This window comes from Anarrhichthys ocellatus, unplaced genomic scaffold (genome assembly GCF_004355925.1).
Source record: "Anarrhichthys ocellatus isolate YVR2014 unplaced genomic scaffold, GSC_Weel_1.0 scaffold5, whole genome shotgun sequence".
NCBI lineage: Eukaryota > Metazoa > Chordata > Actinopteri > Perciformes > Anarhichadidae > Anarrhichthys > Anarrhichthys ocellatus.
The window spans coordinates 7,468,941-7,489,118 of NW_022280035.1; the positions used below are offsets into that span (position 1 = coordinate 7,468,941).

General features: G+C 43.6%; 1 protein-coding gene across 2 annotated transcripts in view; it reads right to left on the reverse strand.

The window, feature by feature from the left end:
- Positions 1-20,178, reverse strand: part of plxna2 (plexin A2) — a 176,971-nt gene that overhangs the window by 102,716 nt on the left and 54,077 nt on the right. For both annotated transcript variants that reach the window (XM_031844680.1, XM_031844681.1), the window contains exon 4: positions 1,554-1,688. In XM_031844680.1, coding sequence (XP_031700540.1) covers positions 1,554-1,688 — 135 coding nt within the window. The remainder of the gene's footprint in view (positions 1-1,553; positions 1,689-20,178) is intronic.

A 20,178-nucleotide genomic window follows, 5' to 3' on the forward strand; every position in this document is an offset into this window, starting at 1 on the left:
GTGTGTGTGTGTGTGTGTGTGTGTGTGTGTGTGTGTGTGTGTGTCCGCTTCGATCCTGCCCAACCCCCGGAGAGCAAGACAGAGGAGTCTATGTGCTGAATACTAATAATATTTGCCAACATCACTTCTCAGTCAGATGACTAGCAGTTATGAGCTCAACATCAAAAGCTTGTTTCATCTGCGGAATAAGTGGGAATAAAGGATTTAGTAAATATGGGAAACCGACTTTAGACTCGATACAAACTCGTCTTTATTTGTGGAATCTGTGACGCCTGGCTGCAGAGTCATCATCTCGCTGTAAGATACTTGTGCATGTATTGTGTTTGTGCGTGGACGTAGCGGATTTGACGACTGTATAAATGTTAAGAAACAAGAGATTTAATATTTTAAATAATTTGGACCACCACTTGTTCAGATATCCGTCCTACTAATGATCTCAGCCGGAGCCTGATAGCCTGTTGAAGTATGGAGCTATTACTGGTGATGTGATTGCATTTGACATTGTTATATTTTTATTCTCACAGCAGGAAAGTTTCTGACTAAATCTTGCAAATTGTTTGAAGAAAAAGAAAAAAAAAAAAAAAAAAAAATCACACACAGCACAGCTATGTGTTAATCACAGATACTAAGGGGGAAACAACTGTAGATTATCATGAACCTGTTTGCTCCTCTCTTAGCAATCGACACCATTGCCTAAATAACTCCTTCACACCACATCTGACCACCGCGGATCCTAACCTGTAAACTCGAGCCAGCTAGTTGTTGAGTGTGTTAAAAGCAGAGATAAGGAGAGAGGACTGCAATCTATCACCTCACACTGACAGCCTCGCACGTCGTCTGTCTCTTGGGCTGCTGCGCTGCCACGCTCCCCTGCAGCTGCTCCTCCTCTCCTCTCCTCCCATCACTTCTCCTCCTCTGTTCACCTTTTTTCTTCCCTTCCTCGCCCCTACTCTGTCCTTGTGTCCCCCTCCATCCTCGCCTGCCCTCGCCTTTTGCCTACTTAGTATGTCAGCTGCATTAATGGCTATCGGCTGCTTCCCACCCGCCCCGCAATGCTGTGTCACTTCATTAGAAGTGTGATAGGATGACCTTGCACTCTGTCTCTTTTTTTTGCTTAGTGTCTCTCTTTACTCTAAGTCATACACTACTGCAGCTGTCCCGCTTTCCCTCATCACTCTTCCTTTCATACTCTGCCTCAGCGAGCCAGCCGGCAAGTGCCATTCATCTCTCTCTCGCTACCTTGTCTTTTTGTTTCTTTCTTTCTCCTTGCCCTCATTGTTCCCCTTCATTATCAAACGCTGTCATAATGTCCCCCGCTGTGCCACCCAGGTTATTTATAGCTAACAGAGGGTGGTGATGTTCATGATGCTGAGAGGTGGGCCATCTTAGGGCCCTGCTGAAGCACACACACATTCGCACACTTTTCCTGACATTTAAACATATCTATATATACACACACACACACACAGAGACACACATAAACCCTCCATTCTCCTGCAAGAGGGCACTTAGCGAACAGAGGTTTGCATGCATGCGTCTTTTCCAACACCTACCTGTCTCTCAGACATGACGTAGAGGTAGTTGCGGTCGAGGGAGAAAGCCATATCTCGCAGGACAAGGCTGCCGTCCTTGATGACCGATATCGTCTCATACTGGACACCACCGTGAGGCGGCCCGTCGACACGAATCTGAGAAAAACAGAACGGAAACAGGTCCATGATTGCTATTTATACCAGCATGACAGCAGGAGCGGGGAAACAGAAGAAGAATGATTGAAATGGATGTCAGACGTTGGGTCAAATAATATTTGCAAAACAATCTATTATTATCATTTAGCGAGTTGGAGATTGGAGTAGGTGGAAATACTCCATGAGGGCTGTTTGGATTGTGAAAGTGTGAATAATTAAAAATGGCAGAGATATAATTAACTGACATTCAAATACTTTCTTATTAACTTTGTATTTCATGGTATGAGGTAAATGTCAGCCCCTTGAGATTCCATTTGGGATGGGGTTACAACAACTGTTAGGAATTATGAGCTAATATTGTTAGACCTTTGTGAAACCTGAGCTCTGTTTTCCTTTCCCCTTTCTCCCGATGAGTGATGTATTCCCTCAGTACAGCCTTGAAGAGGCGAAGACCACCTAACTTCAAAAACAGTGGAAAAGCTTTCTAATGGCTTTTTGGAGGAGCATGACCCTCCTGACCTAAACGGGCCCCGTTTCTTCTTTATTCACCAGATGCTTGTTGGACAAATATATAACCAGACCAGTAAATCTTGAGGGGCAGCGTGGGTTTTGTGATGATGGGGGTGAGATATGTCTCTGTGATGTCACATGTCACTAGGGCCGCCTCCACTCAAGAAAGCTGATGGCTTTATCATCTGTCCATCCCCGCCTGCTACCCTCCACCCAAACATTCATCTATCTATTCAGATACTGACAGCACCAAATAGCAGCTAGACACTATAAAATATCACAGAGGGGAAAGTCAAGGTCATATGTCTGTCAAAAGAAGATCAACTGGGAGGGCGGGAGGGTACGTGAGCAAATGTGCACACACACACACACACACACACACACAGGCCTTTGTGTATGTATGTGTGTCAAACTGCTCCATGGTAAAGTAGGAGAAACGTGATGTAAGTTCACACAAAGCCCCTGGAGCTTTGCCTTCAAAGCTTGAGGGTTATCTCAGTACACGACAGCAGGCGGCACATTTGAGGGGCAGAGCTCAAAAGTGGTTGAGCCTTCCACGGCTGACCTGCGTCTGACCTTGGCAGGCTAAACCAAACATGGAAAAGAAGACATATGGGAAAACCATATGTAGGAGGAGAAAGGCAGGATGTGGGGGCGTTGCCAGTCTTCATCTGGTTACTGACACTGCAGTGTGAAGGGAGACCTCAGCAAATATGCTCATCCATAAAGCATGTCGACGGCGCACGGCCAGACCTGCGCTGCTCTGTTCACTGTTGTTTCTGTGTGGGTGTCGTGCATTTATATGTGTGCACCCGTAGGAGCAGTCTGTAATGCTATGATATGTGTCCAAGCACGCCGCCACTAGGGATCACAAGATAAACCGACCTTCCCCCTGCACGCCTGCAGTTCATCTGAATCAGATTGCTATCACACAGTCTCTCACAACGGTCCAGGGACCTCTAAATTCACATTTGGCCAGAAACACACACACTCTCTCTCTCTCTCTCTCTCTCTCTCTCTCACACACACACACACACACGCACACACACACACACACCTGTTTCTAGAGCAGGGGTCGGCAACCTTTTTGATATATGAAGTGCCATATCAACATTAAGGTTAACATTAAGTTGAATAATGATACCTCATCAAATTGTTAATCTCCAACGGATCTGTGATTTCATTCCATCCATGCAGGCAACGTGCATAGCAACATTTTTAAAAAACATTTTTCTGCCATAATCAGGACATTGTAGTTATATATGAGAGCACGTTATAAGAAGGCTGCTACCCTCATCTGAGTTGAATTCATTAACCCTACCAACCACCCATCACACTTCATCTTCAATAGTAATAACCTTAAGAAAGTCTTGCAAAGAAGGCAATGAGTACGAGCCAATTAGAGGCAGTGTAGGGTGGGTCTTTGTGGAATTTCGACTTAGTCGTTATCATTTAACCGCAAATGCATTTTATCAGGATCTTTTTTTTATTTTCTTGAACTGCTTATAGTTCCAGCAGAGAAAATGGAATCAACAGAACCGATACTCAAGCACTCCAGAAGCCCTCACACTCTCCCATCTCGTACACACAAACACACATCCAGTTGCTTTTTTACGTTAAGAAGCTGTTTTTTTCTATGGGAGCAACACATCTAGCAAACTCTGTTACATTCACACACATATGCAGATACAAACACACACCCACAGCATTGTAAGGAAGTGAAGAAATGTGTGTGTGGGTTGGATGTGAGGGACCTTGAGGGGCAGGCTCACCTCTGGGTGGGCGAATGAGACAACCACAAAAAAAAGAGAGGAAAATTAAAACCTTGGGCAAGTAAATGGAAAATCCAAAATAATTCTGTCTCCATCTCTTTACCACGCTCCCTCACTCACTCCCACGCTACCATTCCACTCGCCTACAGAATCTACCACCTGAGCTCTCAGGCCCAACACATCCATTTCCTCAGCGTCACTTTACTTCAGTCTTTAGCCCGCTCTCTCAGGTACTTAAACCTGTGCCTGCATTATTTATCAGGCTGGGTGAGGAGGCTGCTAACAGGTTGGATTCATACCCTCAAGGCCTTCTGACAATATCACTGTGCCTCTATTTTAGGAGAATCCATCCACTAAAAGAAATCCTGGGTGCCCCAGAGACCCTTCCTCGGTCCCCCATTTCAACACAACAGCCATTAGCTGGTCTGTCTCTATCACCAGTGTCGGGGAGCTGCAACTGAGTAAAGTGAGGAAAGGGGGGAAAAGGTGAAGATGAATGAGAGTGTTGAAAAACATTCTACATGTACCCCAGGGGCACCGTGGCCTGTGTAGTTAATATTTGTGAAAAGAAAAAAAATGTACCGTCCTGAATGTGAGATATCCACAATATTCACAAGTGGGTTATGATATCCTTTACACAAACAAAACCAGACAGACACGCACAGAGCCATTATGAAAGAGGCCTGGAGAGCTGAGGACAGAAATAAATGTCCCCAAGCGTCACTGAGTAGGAGGACTTCCTTTAAATTTTCAAAATCCAAACCACTTTCACATAACTGTGGACTTCATTGTCTTAGCTGTAGTACAAATGTAAGGAATAAATCACCATTTTTCAGATGATACCTGTGACAAAGTGGGTGAGACCAAACCGATTTGTTCACATTTATGCATTTCTCTTTTTCTTTTGGTTTAGCCAAAGTTCCACCTTTATTCTGTAGCATTGCAGGCACAAGCTATAATGGGTTTGCTTTTGTGTACAGCATTATATTTTGTTACAGTTCTAATAACTCAAAACTCAGACAAGTATTGTTTAAAAGAACAGTTTATAGGATTTGGTGGCATCTAGTAGTGGTTGCAGATTGAAACCAACTGTTAGAGCCAAATATGGAATATGCAAATATGCAAAACTGTATTTCTTTGTGTGTACATTGGGTGGCGCTGTATTCATGTCCTGGGCTCAGGTATATAGGACCTGAAATCGCTGTGGTTGTCAGGTGTTTGACCCCGGAAGGGCAAAAGGTTTTGACCGCGATACGCTAATGTGGTGCATTTACTGTTGGTGGAAAGAATCGGATTTTTGTACGTTGTTCCACAACAATGAGAATAAATGAGCTATATATCATTAAACAAACGTCTCTGTGATGATGTATCGAATGCAACACACATCACAGATAGTCTAGCATAGCCTACAACGAGCGCGTCAACCAGGTTACTCCAGAGGGAAAGACACCTCAGGAGCTTACAGCCACAGGACTGGGCTTCTTTAACACCAACTTAGTACTGAATGTTTTGGTGTTGAAATCTAAATTTCTAAAGACCTTTCTGTTATATATATATATATTTGTGACAGGAAGTAAATTATGTATAAAATACCAATATTTTACAACTCAAGACAGGGGGCAACTTTCCAAAGATGCCACATCCTGAAAAAAAAAAAAAAAGGAACTTTTGTATTACTATGTACAAACTTAATGTTGCAGCACCTAGTCAGGCATTAGCGGGTGGAAGCTTTGGCCAGCAGGGAAGCCATGGCAGCGGCATCAGAGGCCTCCTCTTGTGGCTACGAGGGCCTGTGCCAGTGGGGTGCTTTTGATCAGACCATGTAAGCACCCTGCAAAAACGTTTGAAGATTGACCAAACTCCAATTCAAATTGCCCTTCTCCCTCTTTCTCTCGCTCTCCCTTTCTCCCTTGGTCTCACTGGTTTTGAACACTGTGCCAGACACAGGATTCCCAACCGTGTGAGTCTGTGTGAAGCAATTTGCTGAGTGAAAATTGCTGTATAAATCCACGGTAAAGGTGCATCAAATGTGTATTTGCAGTGCATTGTGGATGCTGCTGCTCAGAGACAGAGGGGAAGGGAAAAAGCTCAAACTCCCTATAGACACTGTTATGCTACATATGAAAAATACCAAAATGATCCCTTTCCAATCTGTATAATCCTACTGTATGAGAAGCAACTGAGATATAAAAATAAGTCTTTGAATTCAACTGTAGAAGCAAAACTGTGGGGGGTGATTAACTGATATACTGATTTGGTCTCTGTTTTACAGCTTGTCTCCAAGCATTTATTTAGCATTAGCCACTCGATTTTTGAAGAATGTTTCTCCCTTAATGGCCACAGCTGCTGACAATTACCTGAGAGCTGCTTTCTTTTCAGTTTGGCAAAACATGCTATTTTCTTACCTTAGCCTTGGGGGAGGTTAGTGTTTCTGAAACAGGACACACACACACACACACACACACACACACACGCAAGACAGACACATCTGAGGGTGTATATTATTTTACTACACTTTGAGCTGGCAGAGCAGACTGTAACCCACGCATGGGTACCTTCACCAAGCCACAGTGTGCAACACACTCCAACACCTTGTACCAGGATAGGATTAAGTCAAATTGTAGGTCCTCCACCTACACCACGTACCAAAATAGTATACTGGAAGTTGATTTAAAGAAGATTATGTTTTCATGGCTAAAGCTCAGTAACACATTGTACCCAAAGACAGAAAGAGGGGGAGAGAGTGGAGGGTGAAAGTTCAACTCCCATTTGGCTACTCGGCAGCTATCTCCTGCATCTACGCTAATCCAGTTCAACAGTTTTAGATGTTGAAGTTTCTGGTTGATCCCACACACTGGATTAGATTCTGCAAAAGTACACCACCACCATCACACTTTGTCACTCTGTCTAAATACAACAACCCTTTACCACCGAGGCAACTCCACTGAGGAAATGGGAGCTTTGTAGTGAAGTGGGGTCACGCTGATTGAAAAAGACACAAGCCAGAGGGATCTGACAATGAGAATGATACACCGTATCCAATCAAATCCAATATGTCTGATAGGACCAATCTTAGCCTCAGTAAATGGTCTTGAATTGGATGTTGAGATCGGTCAGTACGTTGGGCCAGATGACAGGTGACAGATTGCTGACAGCATTTTAAGAGCCAGTGAAGCTTGTCAGGAGGCATCTGTGATTTGAAAAGCTTTTGTGACAGCAGGGCACTCTCACCACATCCGTTTTGCATTGCAAGCACAACTCTGAGGAGGAAAAACAGACATTTTCCGAGACATACTTATTGAAATTTGTCATTTGCTGAAAAGTGAACATCCACCACTGTGTCACAGTATATCTGCACATATAGTATGCGAGTGTGGTTACTGCATGTTACATGGCGCCGTAAAAGACGGGAGGCACTAGGGTATGAGGTGTACTGACAGATTCATTATCAGTCCCCTTTGGAGATGGATGTATAATGTCCAGCCCACGATGAAGTCAGTCCCTTTGGGGCATGAGTTGGAGCTGCATCAGGGTGAGTGGACTGGAAGTATGAGTCACCCTGGGGAGGGGGGGGGGGGGGGGGGGGGGGCCACCAAAAAAAAAGAAAGACGCAAGCCGGGGGGGGGGGGGGGGGGGGGGGGGGGGGGTACATCACCAACACATCAGAAGTCAGACACCAGCCAGGCACACAAATTCCTTCTCATTTCCTGTGTTTAACAAGAGAATAGAGGCACATGAATGCTATACAATATAGGGCTGCATGATATTAGAAAAATCCTAAACATATTGGTTGTATTGATATGAATGGTGATGACACTGCAAGCACAGCCAGCACATGAGAGGATCCTCCCACAACAACCTGCCGTCTCTGACCCACCAAGTTGTATCCTCCGGGGAGGACGCGGACCCCACCTGTTGAGAAGTGCAAGTATAGATATGGTTCATTATAAAACTGTGGCGGGCTTACCTGTAGGTAACTAATGTGAAACACTGGACTAGTCATGGAAAATGAGAACTGAGAAAATGAGAACTGCTTTCCTTTGGTTATCAAGCAGCAAACAACTAGTAGCCTGATGTTTGAGCTTATTTGCTCGCAGGAGATGCGATGCGACTATTGCGCATGCGCACATCGCAATGTAGATGCTGAAACGATATATCATGCAGCTCTACAACACACAAAAGTGCCCAGCTCATGACGGAACATAAATGGGCATTCTCTTTTACACACACATACACACACACGAACATAAATATAAATCAACTGGTTGTATTTGACAGTTGGCAGAACACGGTGTACCGACCAGGCTCACTATCTTTATCTATTCGTGTGGCTGTCCTGGAAACTCAGCATGAAATTTCGCAGAGTGCTACTGTATTTCTTTACTTCAGGTGGAATGTCTATTCAGCTGCCTGTGTGTGTGTGTGTCTCCCTCTCTCTCCTTCTTTCCCCGCGCACCAGGAAAAAACATGGAGCCGCTCTCCGCCTCGATAACGCATCTAATCCATCACCAGTGTCAGGCTGAAGAATTCTGGTGTCAGTAGCGAGCGCCATGCAGAAATGTGCAGTGCGCATTCGTGATGGCTCTCAACAGCCCAAGCACGCCGTCTCTTTTGTTCCTGTTCTTGTTGTACAATATAAGCTCCCATAAGGCTTATGTTAGCCTGCTTGCCAATATGCTTCACGTGTCACTTCCCATCGGACAGACTGAGGTCAGAGAGGCCTCTCTGTGGTGATGGAGGAGAGGGCCGCAAGGAAAGACGGAGACAGAGCGAAGAAGGGAGAGGGAAACAAAATGGACAGATGTAGAGATTGGAGGAAATGTAATGGAGAGAAACTACAGAGGGATAGGGAGGCAGGAGAGGGGCAAATGAAAGAAACAGACACAGGGATCAAGACAAAGACTCCACTCTTCACGCAAGTGTAATTCTCTCCTTAACCTGATCATACGGTGGCATAATACCTTCTAAAATGGCCTGAGCCCTCAGTCAATACAAGGGCAATTACTTCATATTTTTGGCCAGGCACCATAAAGCCTATTGATTTGCCTCTGCGCTCCATGTGCAAAGCAGTTAACCCTCTCCTGTACAACATCTTTCCTCATTTGACTCCACAGAAATGCAAGTGACCAACAAATCACACATGATGAGCATTCAAATTGTCAATTTTTTCTTTTTTTATCATCACTGATTGTGAATATCGAAAGCAAACATCCTATTAAACAGAATCCCAGCGAGTCTTAACAACCAATCTTACAACAGCCGTCTCTATAATAGCTCCATCCAACAACCGTTCAATTCCATTTTAGCTCTGTATTGTTGCTATTTCTCTCGGTCACATAACTCACAACCCTATACATGATTATATTCCCCCCGCCCTGTACCCCGTGTCCAAATAGAAACCAGAAACCACCACATGCATTTGGGGTCTGTGGTAGGATGAGATCAGGCCTCAACTCTAATCAACCCAAACACACATATTAAGCACAGCAGCACAATGCAAGGCCTATATTTAGCTCCGCATTTAAACACTGAACAGGGGCCAGCGCGCCGGTGATGGATGCAGGCCAAGAAGGTTCAGAGAGAGCAAAAGCGGAGGATTTTCTGCTTAGCCCTCAAAAAAATGAGGTTCGCCAGAACGGAGAAAGCAACTCTTTCTACTCGACTGGCATTCAAAACATTGAGAGAATAATGGTTTGCATACACAAACTAAATAGCTGACACCACAATAACTTTTCCTTTATTAGCTGACGCAACAGAAGAAAGAGACGGATAGCGCAGAGGGAGCTACCGGCGAGAGAGATGAGGTGGATTAAACACATAGAGAATGAAAAGAAAAGGATGTTTGGAGGAATGAAAAGTGGCAGTATAAAGGGGAGGTGAGGAGAAGGACTCAGCACTGTGGCTACTCCCAAAAGAGAAACAGCAGCATTCACACTTCAACCGTGATGACGACGACTTAGCCCTGGTTCAGTGTTAATGTACAGACACCTTCACAATACATGATATCAAGTCAAAACACATGCATGAAGAAGCCCACTTACACACGTGCTCTCACGGTTATACTAAATAATAATTAGATTTGATGGGGTCATTATAATTTTAAAACGGTCATCAAGTATGGCAATAAGAAAGTTTGAGACACATTCATATTTAAATAGTTTTTTTATTGAAAAGTAATAAAACAGTGTCTCCTGGGCTGCCTGCCTGCACATACCGAGGCGGTTGCTATGGAACGTGAACTAACAGCTAGCATATTCCTCAGCCTAGCGTCACATTGATTTCATTATTTGGCTATTTATTTACATAATTTGTTTGTTGGTATTTATTGTGGACTGACGGAACAACTGTCCAGCATCAGTAAGGTAGCTTTGATAACTGCTTGCACCAGGCTTGCCTTAATTTGTGGGTCGGAGGTGAGTTGCTTATTAACGTGTCGAGGTTGTTGCTCCACTTCCTCTGGTCCCGGAGTTCTGGTTGCCAATAGCTCTGGAGAGAGGGTTTCACACTCTTGTGTCAAAACCTGCATCAGATTTTCTGAACCATGGTGATGTAGAGGCAGTAGATAGTATATGTTTGCTGTGTTCCTGCTTGCATGCATATTCTGGCAAGATTGTGGAACCTCCTCTTTAAGTAGAGTTGCATGTCGTTTAGTAGGTGGACTTTTTTCTGGAGATGGACACGGGCGGCTTCATCCACGAAATGTTTTAGCAGCTAACTTTGTTACTTTGTAGCAGTGGTATGTGGTTATTACTATGAGGCAATCATACTGTATTGCAAAAAACATCACGTAACAAAAGCCCGACTTCTAATAAAAGAACATTCTCTTCAAAATTATTTTCAAAGGAGAAGCTGTACTTATTTTATGTGAGTAAATAAGGAAGGGACAAAGCAATAACACAACTATTACAAGCAGCACACAGGGCTGATGCACTGATGGTTAGACAAAAGCTATTACAGCGATGTCAAACAGTCTGAACCAGAAACAAAATATCCCACCTCCTGTTTTCTCCCTCGGCATACTTCAAAGTAGATCACAAAGATATGCAAATCAAAAAAAAGTAGCTAAGAAAAGGTGAGGGTGAGGGGCGAATTAGCTGAAATTGCTTCAATTTCTCCCACTGGATTTGTGAGATTTAAATGTGGGACAAGATTGGCAGGTAGAAGTGAGATACTAGGAAATTACTGCCAGCGGGATCCGCGCAGCAAATGAGAATAAAAGCACTTCAATCAACCCACCTTTTACACCTGTGATGTGTGTGAATAACCTCCCTATATATGGTTCATGCTGGGGTTGATGAGGAATGTATTATATCGCTATGAGGCTACACATGGGCCCTCTTTGACATGTTTTAGACATATTACTGATACGCATGTGGCATGCAATGAGACATGAGCGTGAGGAGAAGCAAAGGACTCAAAGAGAAGTGGAGAAATGTTAAGGTAGAATGAAGGGGAATTGAGTTGTAAGCATATATAACAATAGAAAGATGGATACGTAGAAGTCAAGAGAAAGATTATACAAGATTATATTGTAAGTGTGATGTGCAAGATCCATATTTTTGTTTGCTTTTAGCGCCACCCTTGATTAGTTAGTAAATCATTGCAGCTTGTTTTGTATTGTGCACAGCTTAGTGCGAGTTATTTTTCCTTGATTTTTATCTAAATTGCTTTAAATCTTCAATAAAATTCAGTTACCATAAAAGCTTACATTTGTTGCAAACTTATTTATTGTCTTTGTAAAGCACTTTGGTCGATGATTTTCCACATATAAAAACCTACGTCTGCCCAGGAGTTTATCAATCAATCAGAATAATGATCACTGAAATTATCAATGAACACGTCAAATTAGTTTAGCAGAGTGATGCTGATGTAAGAAGCCAGTGTAGAGATGCCGAAGTGGTTACGTGAGGAGGCACCATTTCTTCTTTAAATTGTATTCGGCCAACACCATAACATCAACATCATACCACATATAGCACCATAGAGACAGAAAACCTTTCACCTCCGCTTACCTCTAACCTACAAAGTCCCCAGCAGCTATTGGATAGTTAGAGCTCCTCTTATAGGCTGCCACAAAGGGACAAGGCTAAGATGGACACCACACTGTGGACCTTTAACCTCTGTTGGTCACCAGACACATAGTGAGTGTGTGTGTGTGGGGGGGGGGGGGGGGATGAACTATGAGGGACAGGGGTTATCCAATCAGTCCTTTGCAGAAGACAGTGATGCAACTGATGAGTTGGGGGTGGGGGTGAATTGTCTGACCCCATTCAACATGTTCACAAGAAAAGCAGGCCAAAACCCCTGCGCTGGACAAGGGTTGCCATGGTAACCCCTCTCTTTGGGCACGAGATCAGCAGGGAATCAACTGACAGTTTGTGTCTGTGTGAATAAACTGTATGTGCGTGTGTGTGTGTGGATATAAAAATACCCTGTTATGTCATTCCTATTGTTCTTTAGCTCAGAACGAGAGTGTGCTGATCATTTTTAGTCTGTGTCCTTCAAGGGACCCCCCCCCCCCCCCAGTGAGAACATGCGGTAACATCAGCTTGCCAGGAAACAACAGCATTCCAGCACAAAACACTCTCTCTCAGGATACAAACAAGATATGTTGGGTCATGATTCTAGTTAAACCTGATTTAGGCTAAACTAGGGTTAGTAATATTGAGAAAGATTCAAAAAAATCATCCCACTGAGAAAACCCAGCCCGGTGTTGCCAACTCTTTTCCAAAGAAGTAGCTAGCAGCACTACCTCAAACAGACTGTAACTTTTGAACAAAAAGTCTCTAGCCACATACGCTGTGCCCAGCTGCACTAGATCCATCTTCTACCATTTTGAATTGTGTCCAAATCGTTTTGTTCACTGCTACTCCTACACATTTTGAGCAATCATCACCGAATTTGGTACAGAACATCACTGGACCAAGCCGGGAAAAGTTTTATTTTGAATTTGTGATGTTGCAAACAGTTTTGCAACAGCTGGGCCTCATATACTGTTGGCAGGGCTTTTATTATAGATAGAAGTATATCTCCTGAATGTCATTGCAACCACATTTGGTAGACATGTGTAGATCTGATGTCTGAGTGACCATGACAAATTTGGTGCCATTTGGCCAATAGGTGGCGCAGTAGCAGAATCAGCGAACTATAAATCTAGGAATCTCTATTTCTGACTGTGTGTGTTTCCTTCTTCGCATATGTTGAGAAAAGTTCATCTGATCTTCACACTTGGTGGGTGTATTTGTAGGGTTCCCACTCCCAAGGATGTGCAGTGTTGAAGTTGGTGCAATTTCGAAAACACAAGACACATTCAATATTAAACATGTCGTCCGCAGCAGGCCTTTACAGGCCACAGCTCATTGATTGCATTGCAGTTCACTTTCGCTGCCGGAACCTGAATATACTAAAGTTACAACCAAAGGCTTCTTCACTTCCCTGGAATCAACAAGCCATGAGAGGTACTCGCAAGCTACACTTCCGGGGGAAACCGATCTACGAGGGGCCGTACACAAATACATGTGAAATTCTTTTTTTTTTTTTTTTTAAACGATTAAAAATAAATACGTAGTGGCATCACACTTGCATATTCCACATCTTTAATTATACTAATTACACTTGTAACTTTTGAAATGACATACTTTCTCAGATGTTCCCTACCTGTTAAAGATGTGTAACATCAGTAAAAAACTACAAGGTGATGAAATAGCCTCCTTAATACTGCAACCTGCAACAATTTTATGCACATTTCTGTCTTTTACTACGAGCAAAACAAACACAAAATCACACACAAGGGCCTCTATTGACTTTGTACACTGCAGCTGTGTTTCCCTATTCGCACATTATACATGCAAAACAGCAACTTGCCTGCGTCTTCATGTCGACCGGGGGATCAGAGATACTCATCAGTGGAGACATGTGTTGGTGACAGAGTATCTTCCTTTATCCCACAAACACACCCACAACCCCACACACACACACACACACACACACCCACACATTCACCCATCCTCTCTCATCCCCTCATAACTCATACACATGCTCTGAAGAGGCAGGAGAGGAAAATGCTGTGTATGCAGAATAGACGAGCGGCATACACCCGGGTCAGAGTAAGTTGAAAAAGAAGGATGGAGACAAAGAAGGTAGAGAGAATTGTGTGTGTGTGTGTGTGTGTGTGTGTGTGTGTGTGTGTTTGTGTTTGTGTGTGTGTGTGTGTGTGCGTGCGTGTGCGTGCCTTTGTGTGCGATGCCGGCACATTTTGCAGTCTATGAATCTTCACTAAAGCTCTAAAATTGCCGACCAATCTTGCGTCAGGATTTAATGCCCGCTTTTCTCCAGAAGGAATAGACCAGCCAGTTAGAGTATGCTAATTCAGTGGCACTAAATACACTGCTTTAAATGTCAACCTTCCATTATTACACACACTCCGCCTGCCTCAGGACCAGCACCGAATCATAAACACACACATACAGACACACAGCACATTTGCACACACATGTACACAAATCAGGCCCTTGCAAGGGCACAAGGGATATGAAGACTTATAGATCACAACCACTTTATGAAAATCAATAGCTGAATGAAAAAAGGGCATTTGCAAAAGAAGGTGCATTATTACAGCAGCTTTTAAGGTACATAATGCAAGATTGGGAGCATTTCGATTGCCTCTCAACTGCTCTCAACATGGCGCCATCTGAGCCGGCAGCTCGTAGGTAATGGCGCTAACAGCGCTAACAGTGCAAACTAAGTCAAACATGCTGACAGAGCTTGCAGTGCTTACCTGAGGGAGCACCAGAGGATGGGTGCCACGCTTCATAGACGACGCTGTTGGTCGAGGACGGTGCACAGCGGCGGTCATGAGCTAGCCAGTGGGGCACTCTCACATGCATGGACATGACCTAAAGTACGCACGGTCGGCTTGGATAACAACACACACAGAGGTAGAGCATCTTCATTCTCTGCTCAGGTACACAATTCTCCACTATATCTTTACATAGATAATAGTTGTTTGCGTCTATATTAACGCACTAATTGTTGTATATTGCTATTTTAATCTATTTGAAAGGACAACGAGAGAGGAATAGAAAGATTTAAAGTGCGGGCGAGAGAAAGACAAGAACTAGACAGACACAGGTGTTGAGAGACAGAAGATAAGAACACAAGTCTAAATGATACAGTTCAAATTAGAGCCAGAGTATAGCTACAGCAAGCAGAAAGCAATAAGCTTGCAACCTGCCAGCAAGAAGCCCAGCACTCCTCCCCAACCAATGGTGACAGCACCATTAATTCTATTAACCCTATTAGTATTCCATCCTCATCGCCTCGCTGGGTCAATACACACCTCCATCACACTGCAATGCTTTTGCTTCCCTCGTCCGTATGCAAAGGGGGCGGGGAGCAGTGGAGGGTTTAGTGGATGGGTGCATAAATAGGAGCCCAGACAGTGGCACTTGGCCTGCTCATGGTGCAGACATTGATGACCAGCCTGCTCTGTGAGACCATCTCTGTCTATGACACTTACGCTGGCAGACACACAGTGCCGTGTGGTAATCAGGTAGGGACCGAGGAAGTGCAGAAATGGATACATGCCCTCCAATTTGTCTGCAAGCCATATTTGGGAAATGGGTAAACAGCAGGGGAAACATCAAGTTTAGGGACACCAGCACTTTTTGAAGCAGTGCTAATACAAATATAATTAATTTTAAAGCCTATGCAGCACATTTCTAAATGAAAAGCAATCCATTCATTCACATACAAATTGAGATATTAATTCTCCCCAAATAATACAATTATTCTGTTGGTTAATATATTTATATTCAATCAAGAACTAATCTGAATCCAGGCTTCCTAATAAATGCATTGAGATGCCAATTTCTTTTGGAAAAAATAATCGCCACAAACCATTACTATGAAATAGTGCTCTAGTGAAGAGTGAGACTATAGACAACACTAAAAACACCCCACCTGTCATATGTATTTTTATTCTCTAAATGTATCAATCAACCCATTGTGATTTACTAAAAAAAAATGTCCTTTTGTCTAAATATTTCTTTATTTTTGTGAGCTGTATTTTTGAGGTAATATTGTCACGTCATCATATTGTCATGTTTGTGAGGTGTATCTTTACCTATAGTGACTATAAAAAAAAAAGTTAAGAATTGAATTCATGAGCAAAAAAAAAATGCCCAACTTAGATTCGACGTAAATGGGATGTGAGTGTTGCATTAAAATACACTTGAAAAAAAATCAAAACCTATCCTTTTAAAGCGACATACTGGAGAAACTCTTGGGAGATGCAGGGAAATTCTATGAGCCATTATCCTATAATCTGCTGCTCACAGAGAACACAGCGAATGCAAAGTCTGATGAACGGAAGAAAGAAGCAACATAAAGGGCCAACAGGCACTCTAGTGCAACTGTACTTGTTTCTAATTTTAACAATGGACATGCAGCACAACAAAACTTTGCTTGACAACTGGTGTGAACAACTTAAATACAAAGACTCTGTTTCCTTCCTTCCTATTTGAAGACTTTCAGGATCAAAGTAAAACAATGAAATCGTATTTCTCCAAACAGGATGGCCTAGCCTTAAAGCTGCTCCGGTGGCGAAATACAGTTGGAGCAGAGCACGGGCAAATGAGTTGAGGTGGCAGCCTGAAGACAGCCCTCTCCTCCCATCTTGTTCCCCTCTCCTCCCCAACTGCCTCCAGCTCAGGGTGGGTGAGTGAGGTTGCCAACAGACACTAGCGTACCAAGTATGTAGGACAGCGCCATTAGGGCATTGGTGCCGGTCAGCAGCCAGCCAGTTTGTGTGTGTTAGTGTGCATAGTGTGTGCAGTGAAGAAATCGGGGATGTACAATAACACCCTGAAGGAGGAAACGCAATCTGATGCTGTGCTTGATTGGTGCATATTCGAAGGATTTGAAAATTAGACAGAAAGCAGCAAGGTGCCCTCTAACTTATCAGTTACTGCAGCTTGGGGTGTATTAGCATGTATATGTGCAATACTTTAACGTGGATTGTGAGTTTGTCTGCACGTGCTTAGGCTGTACACCCATGTGTATATAAATGCGTGTCTATTCGTTATCCGGCAAGGCACATAACCGCAAGGAATTAATCCAACAACCCCCCACCCATTATTCTTTTCCTACTTCCACACACACTCTACGCTCTAGCCTTGAGCTACATTGAGTGAAAGTATAAAGGGCTGTGACAGCTCTGCCTCTCCTCCACATGTACAGTGCAGCTACACCACTGAGGGGCTATCGCTGCTGTGTCTGGAACTGAGAAAGGGAGCAAGCATGATCTTTCCTGCTGTCTGGCCTGACTGATTCATGCCCGTATTACCTGCGGGATTTCCCGTTTCCTCTGCTAAAATCCACTTTTGTGAGGTAATGTCTAGCATTAGCAGCCATGGAGGGGGTTTTGTTACTCTAAAGATCTGGTGCCAGAAAGCATACAAGACTAGCGTGAAATCCAAAAAGGAGGCCTGTTACATACTGTCATTTTCGCTTACTCTATTACGACTCCGCTAGATTTAGGATGATGTCATTCTCCTTAGAGGAAATGTTCATCTATTTTCACACATGAATGCTTTGAAATTCAAATTTCAATGTTGAATGTAATTGGTCCCTTGATTTGAATGTAGCATTCAAATATGAACTAACCATGCAGATTAGGTGCAGTGTCCTTTTTGGGCTTTAAACAGCTAAAGAAACAAAATCTGTAAGACCCACATCAGAGAATACTTGCTTTCTACATTTTCTCTGTTTCATGAGCTGACCACAGACTCCGGCCAGACGGCTCCATGTTTTGGTACCTCGGGTTCAAATCCCCCCATAACTCTCTCTGGCTTCCTGTTATCCCACAACTGGGCTTTTGGTCTCTTTCTGGAAAAACACATCTCTTTTCTTTTCCCTTTTTCTCCCCGTCTCCCCTCCTTGTTCTTCTTACTGTAAAAACCACATAAATGTTTGGGTCAACACAAACCTAGCGGCTGGTTTTTCCATCTTCACAGGACAGGGGAGGGGGTATGGGAAAAGTGGAGGCCTTGTGGGAAGGATTCATGGCATGGTGATATAATGCCTTCTCCCCCCCTGACCGCTGCTTACACTCTCTTTGTTCCCCTACAACAAGAGGCAAAATAACTGTGTCCATATGTGGGGAGTGATGACGAGGAAAACCAAGAGGAGGGAGGAGGAGAAATGGGCTGTTTGGTTGGTTTTTTGGCAGACCAGGGGAGGTATTTTCTCCGTCTTAGAGAGGGCAGACAGCGGATACCCCCTTGAGACACACACAGACACAAACCCTCCCTGAAGGGATTGTTTAAAAGGAGAGGTCAAAGTGCATTTAAAATGAGCCACGAGGACAACAGTTATGCACATGATTCACTATCTCACCTATAGCGTGGAGTGCGAGTGTAGAGAGAGACAGAAAACTGCAGATGGAAAGAGGAACAGTGTACTCATCACACACCGTTGTGGTAAAATATATAGGCCAGAAGAAAAACGTGTTAGGATCAGTTTCGACTGGGTACAGAATTTACGGCTGTACCTGAGAGTGGTAAGAAAAACAATCTGGGATCTGTGCTGTCTGAACAGCAGAACGTTTTAGCACCGTGTACATAAACTATGTTAGGTTGAGAGTTCAATATGCAAACAGAAGCACCAGTCATTTTAGTTTGGTTATTTTACATGATGAACAGAAAAAAAGGTTAAAGCTTTGTTCACTCTTAGAATCAAAACCATATAGGTTGTTGGGCTTGTCATCATATGAGATCTATTTTTGGTTGCTGGTAGTACCTTATTACAAAGGTTCCACTCGAACCCAATGTAAAGGGTTATACCTAGAACCATATGTGATAGGTTCCACCCAGAATCCTTCTTGGAGGTTCTATCCAGAACCCTTCCAAGGGTTCTAGCAAGAACCCATCCAGAGGGGTCTACCAATAATCTTTTATATTCCAATATTTTAACTCTCTTGAACCCACCGAGGAGGTTCTACTGAGAAAACTTTCATATTACAAGGTTTTTATATAGAAACCTAAAGGGCCGGGGCTAATGTGGTGCAGCCAACCCACAACAATCATGGTTCACAATCACAGTTTTTTGGGGGTGTTTGGGTTGGAAAGATTGTTTAACACCCACGCGCTTTTAACAATCCTTGAAGAAATATTTCTTCCAAAAAAGGTTCTTCGGATGAAAACGGTTCTTAATGAAGCCCTTTGTCTAACAAAGAACCTTTGATAAACCCTTTCTTCAAAAACAGTTCCTCAGAAGCAAATGGTTCTTAGAACCTCAGCACTTCAGGAAGAACCCATTTGTTTCCAAGAGGTTTCTAAGAGTTTGGGACACCAATCCTATTGGTCATGGGCGTTGATGCAGAGCCGCAGATGTCATATGTTCTTTCATGTAGGTGTAAAGCTACTAGGGTTGGGGGGGGGGGGTCGCTTGAGGTCAAAGGTCACTAAATCCCTCCATAAGCTATCTCATGTGAGAAGGAAATGGAGTGTGCAGGAGGGTCAAGAGGAAACATTAATGGGGCGGCCATCGTATCATGAACTATTTCCTGGTAGATATGAAGTTAATCCCTCAGATTTAGCTAACAGTGTGTCTTTAACCAGATTACCTCACTATAATCAGCTAAACATCACTGCAAATAAATCAGTTTGGTGTCTAGCCATAATAGTTTCATGACATCAACCAATCCTGTGATTCTCTATAAATTACAGTCTAATCTACAGTATATACGTAGGTCCCAGACATCAGCAAAACCAGGATCACCTACTGTAATCCTCTGGGTGCAGCACAATAGGGAGTCATAATCTCAATTCCTTACAAAGGCATGGAGCCTGTGCAGAGCAGATGACGAGTGTGTGTGTGTGCGTGTAAATGTTCATACATGCATAAATGGTTTTCAGTCTCGTGGGTGTCTCTTGGTCTGTGCCCCTCTACTGAACACGTGTGTCAGGGTTTGGGGCTAGGGGGTGTTGAGGCCAGCCAGCGTTAGGGGGGTTTATGGAAGGGTGTGAGGAATGCAGAGTCCTGAGGGCAATAACTGAGATGAACGGACAGGCAGCGATATAGAAAGACAGGAAACCCCCCCCACGCAGAACTCTCCCCATATGACCCCCTTCATACACCTCATCTGTCTGCCTCACACTTTCCATTTATTTATTCTTCGCTTCTCTTAATGCTTGGCTAATGCCAGC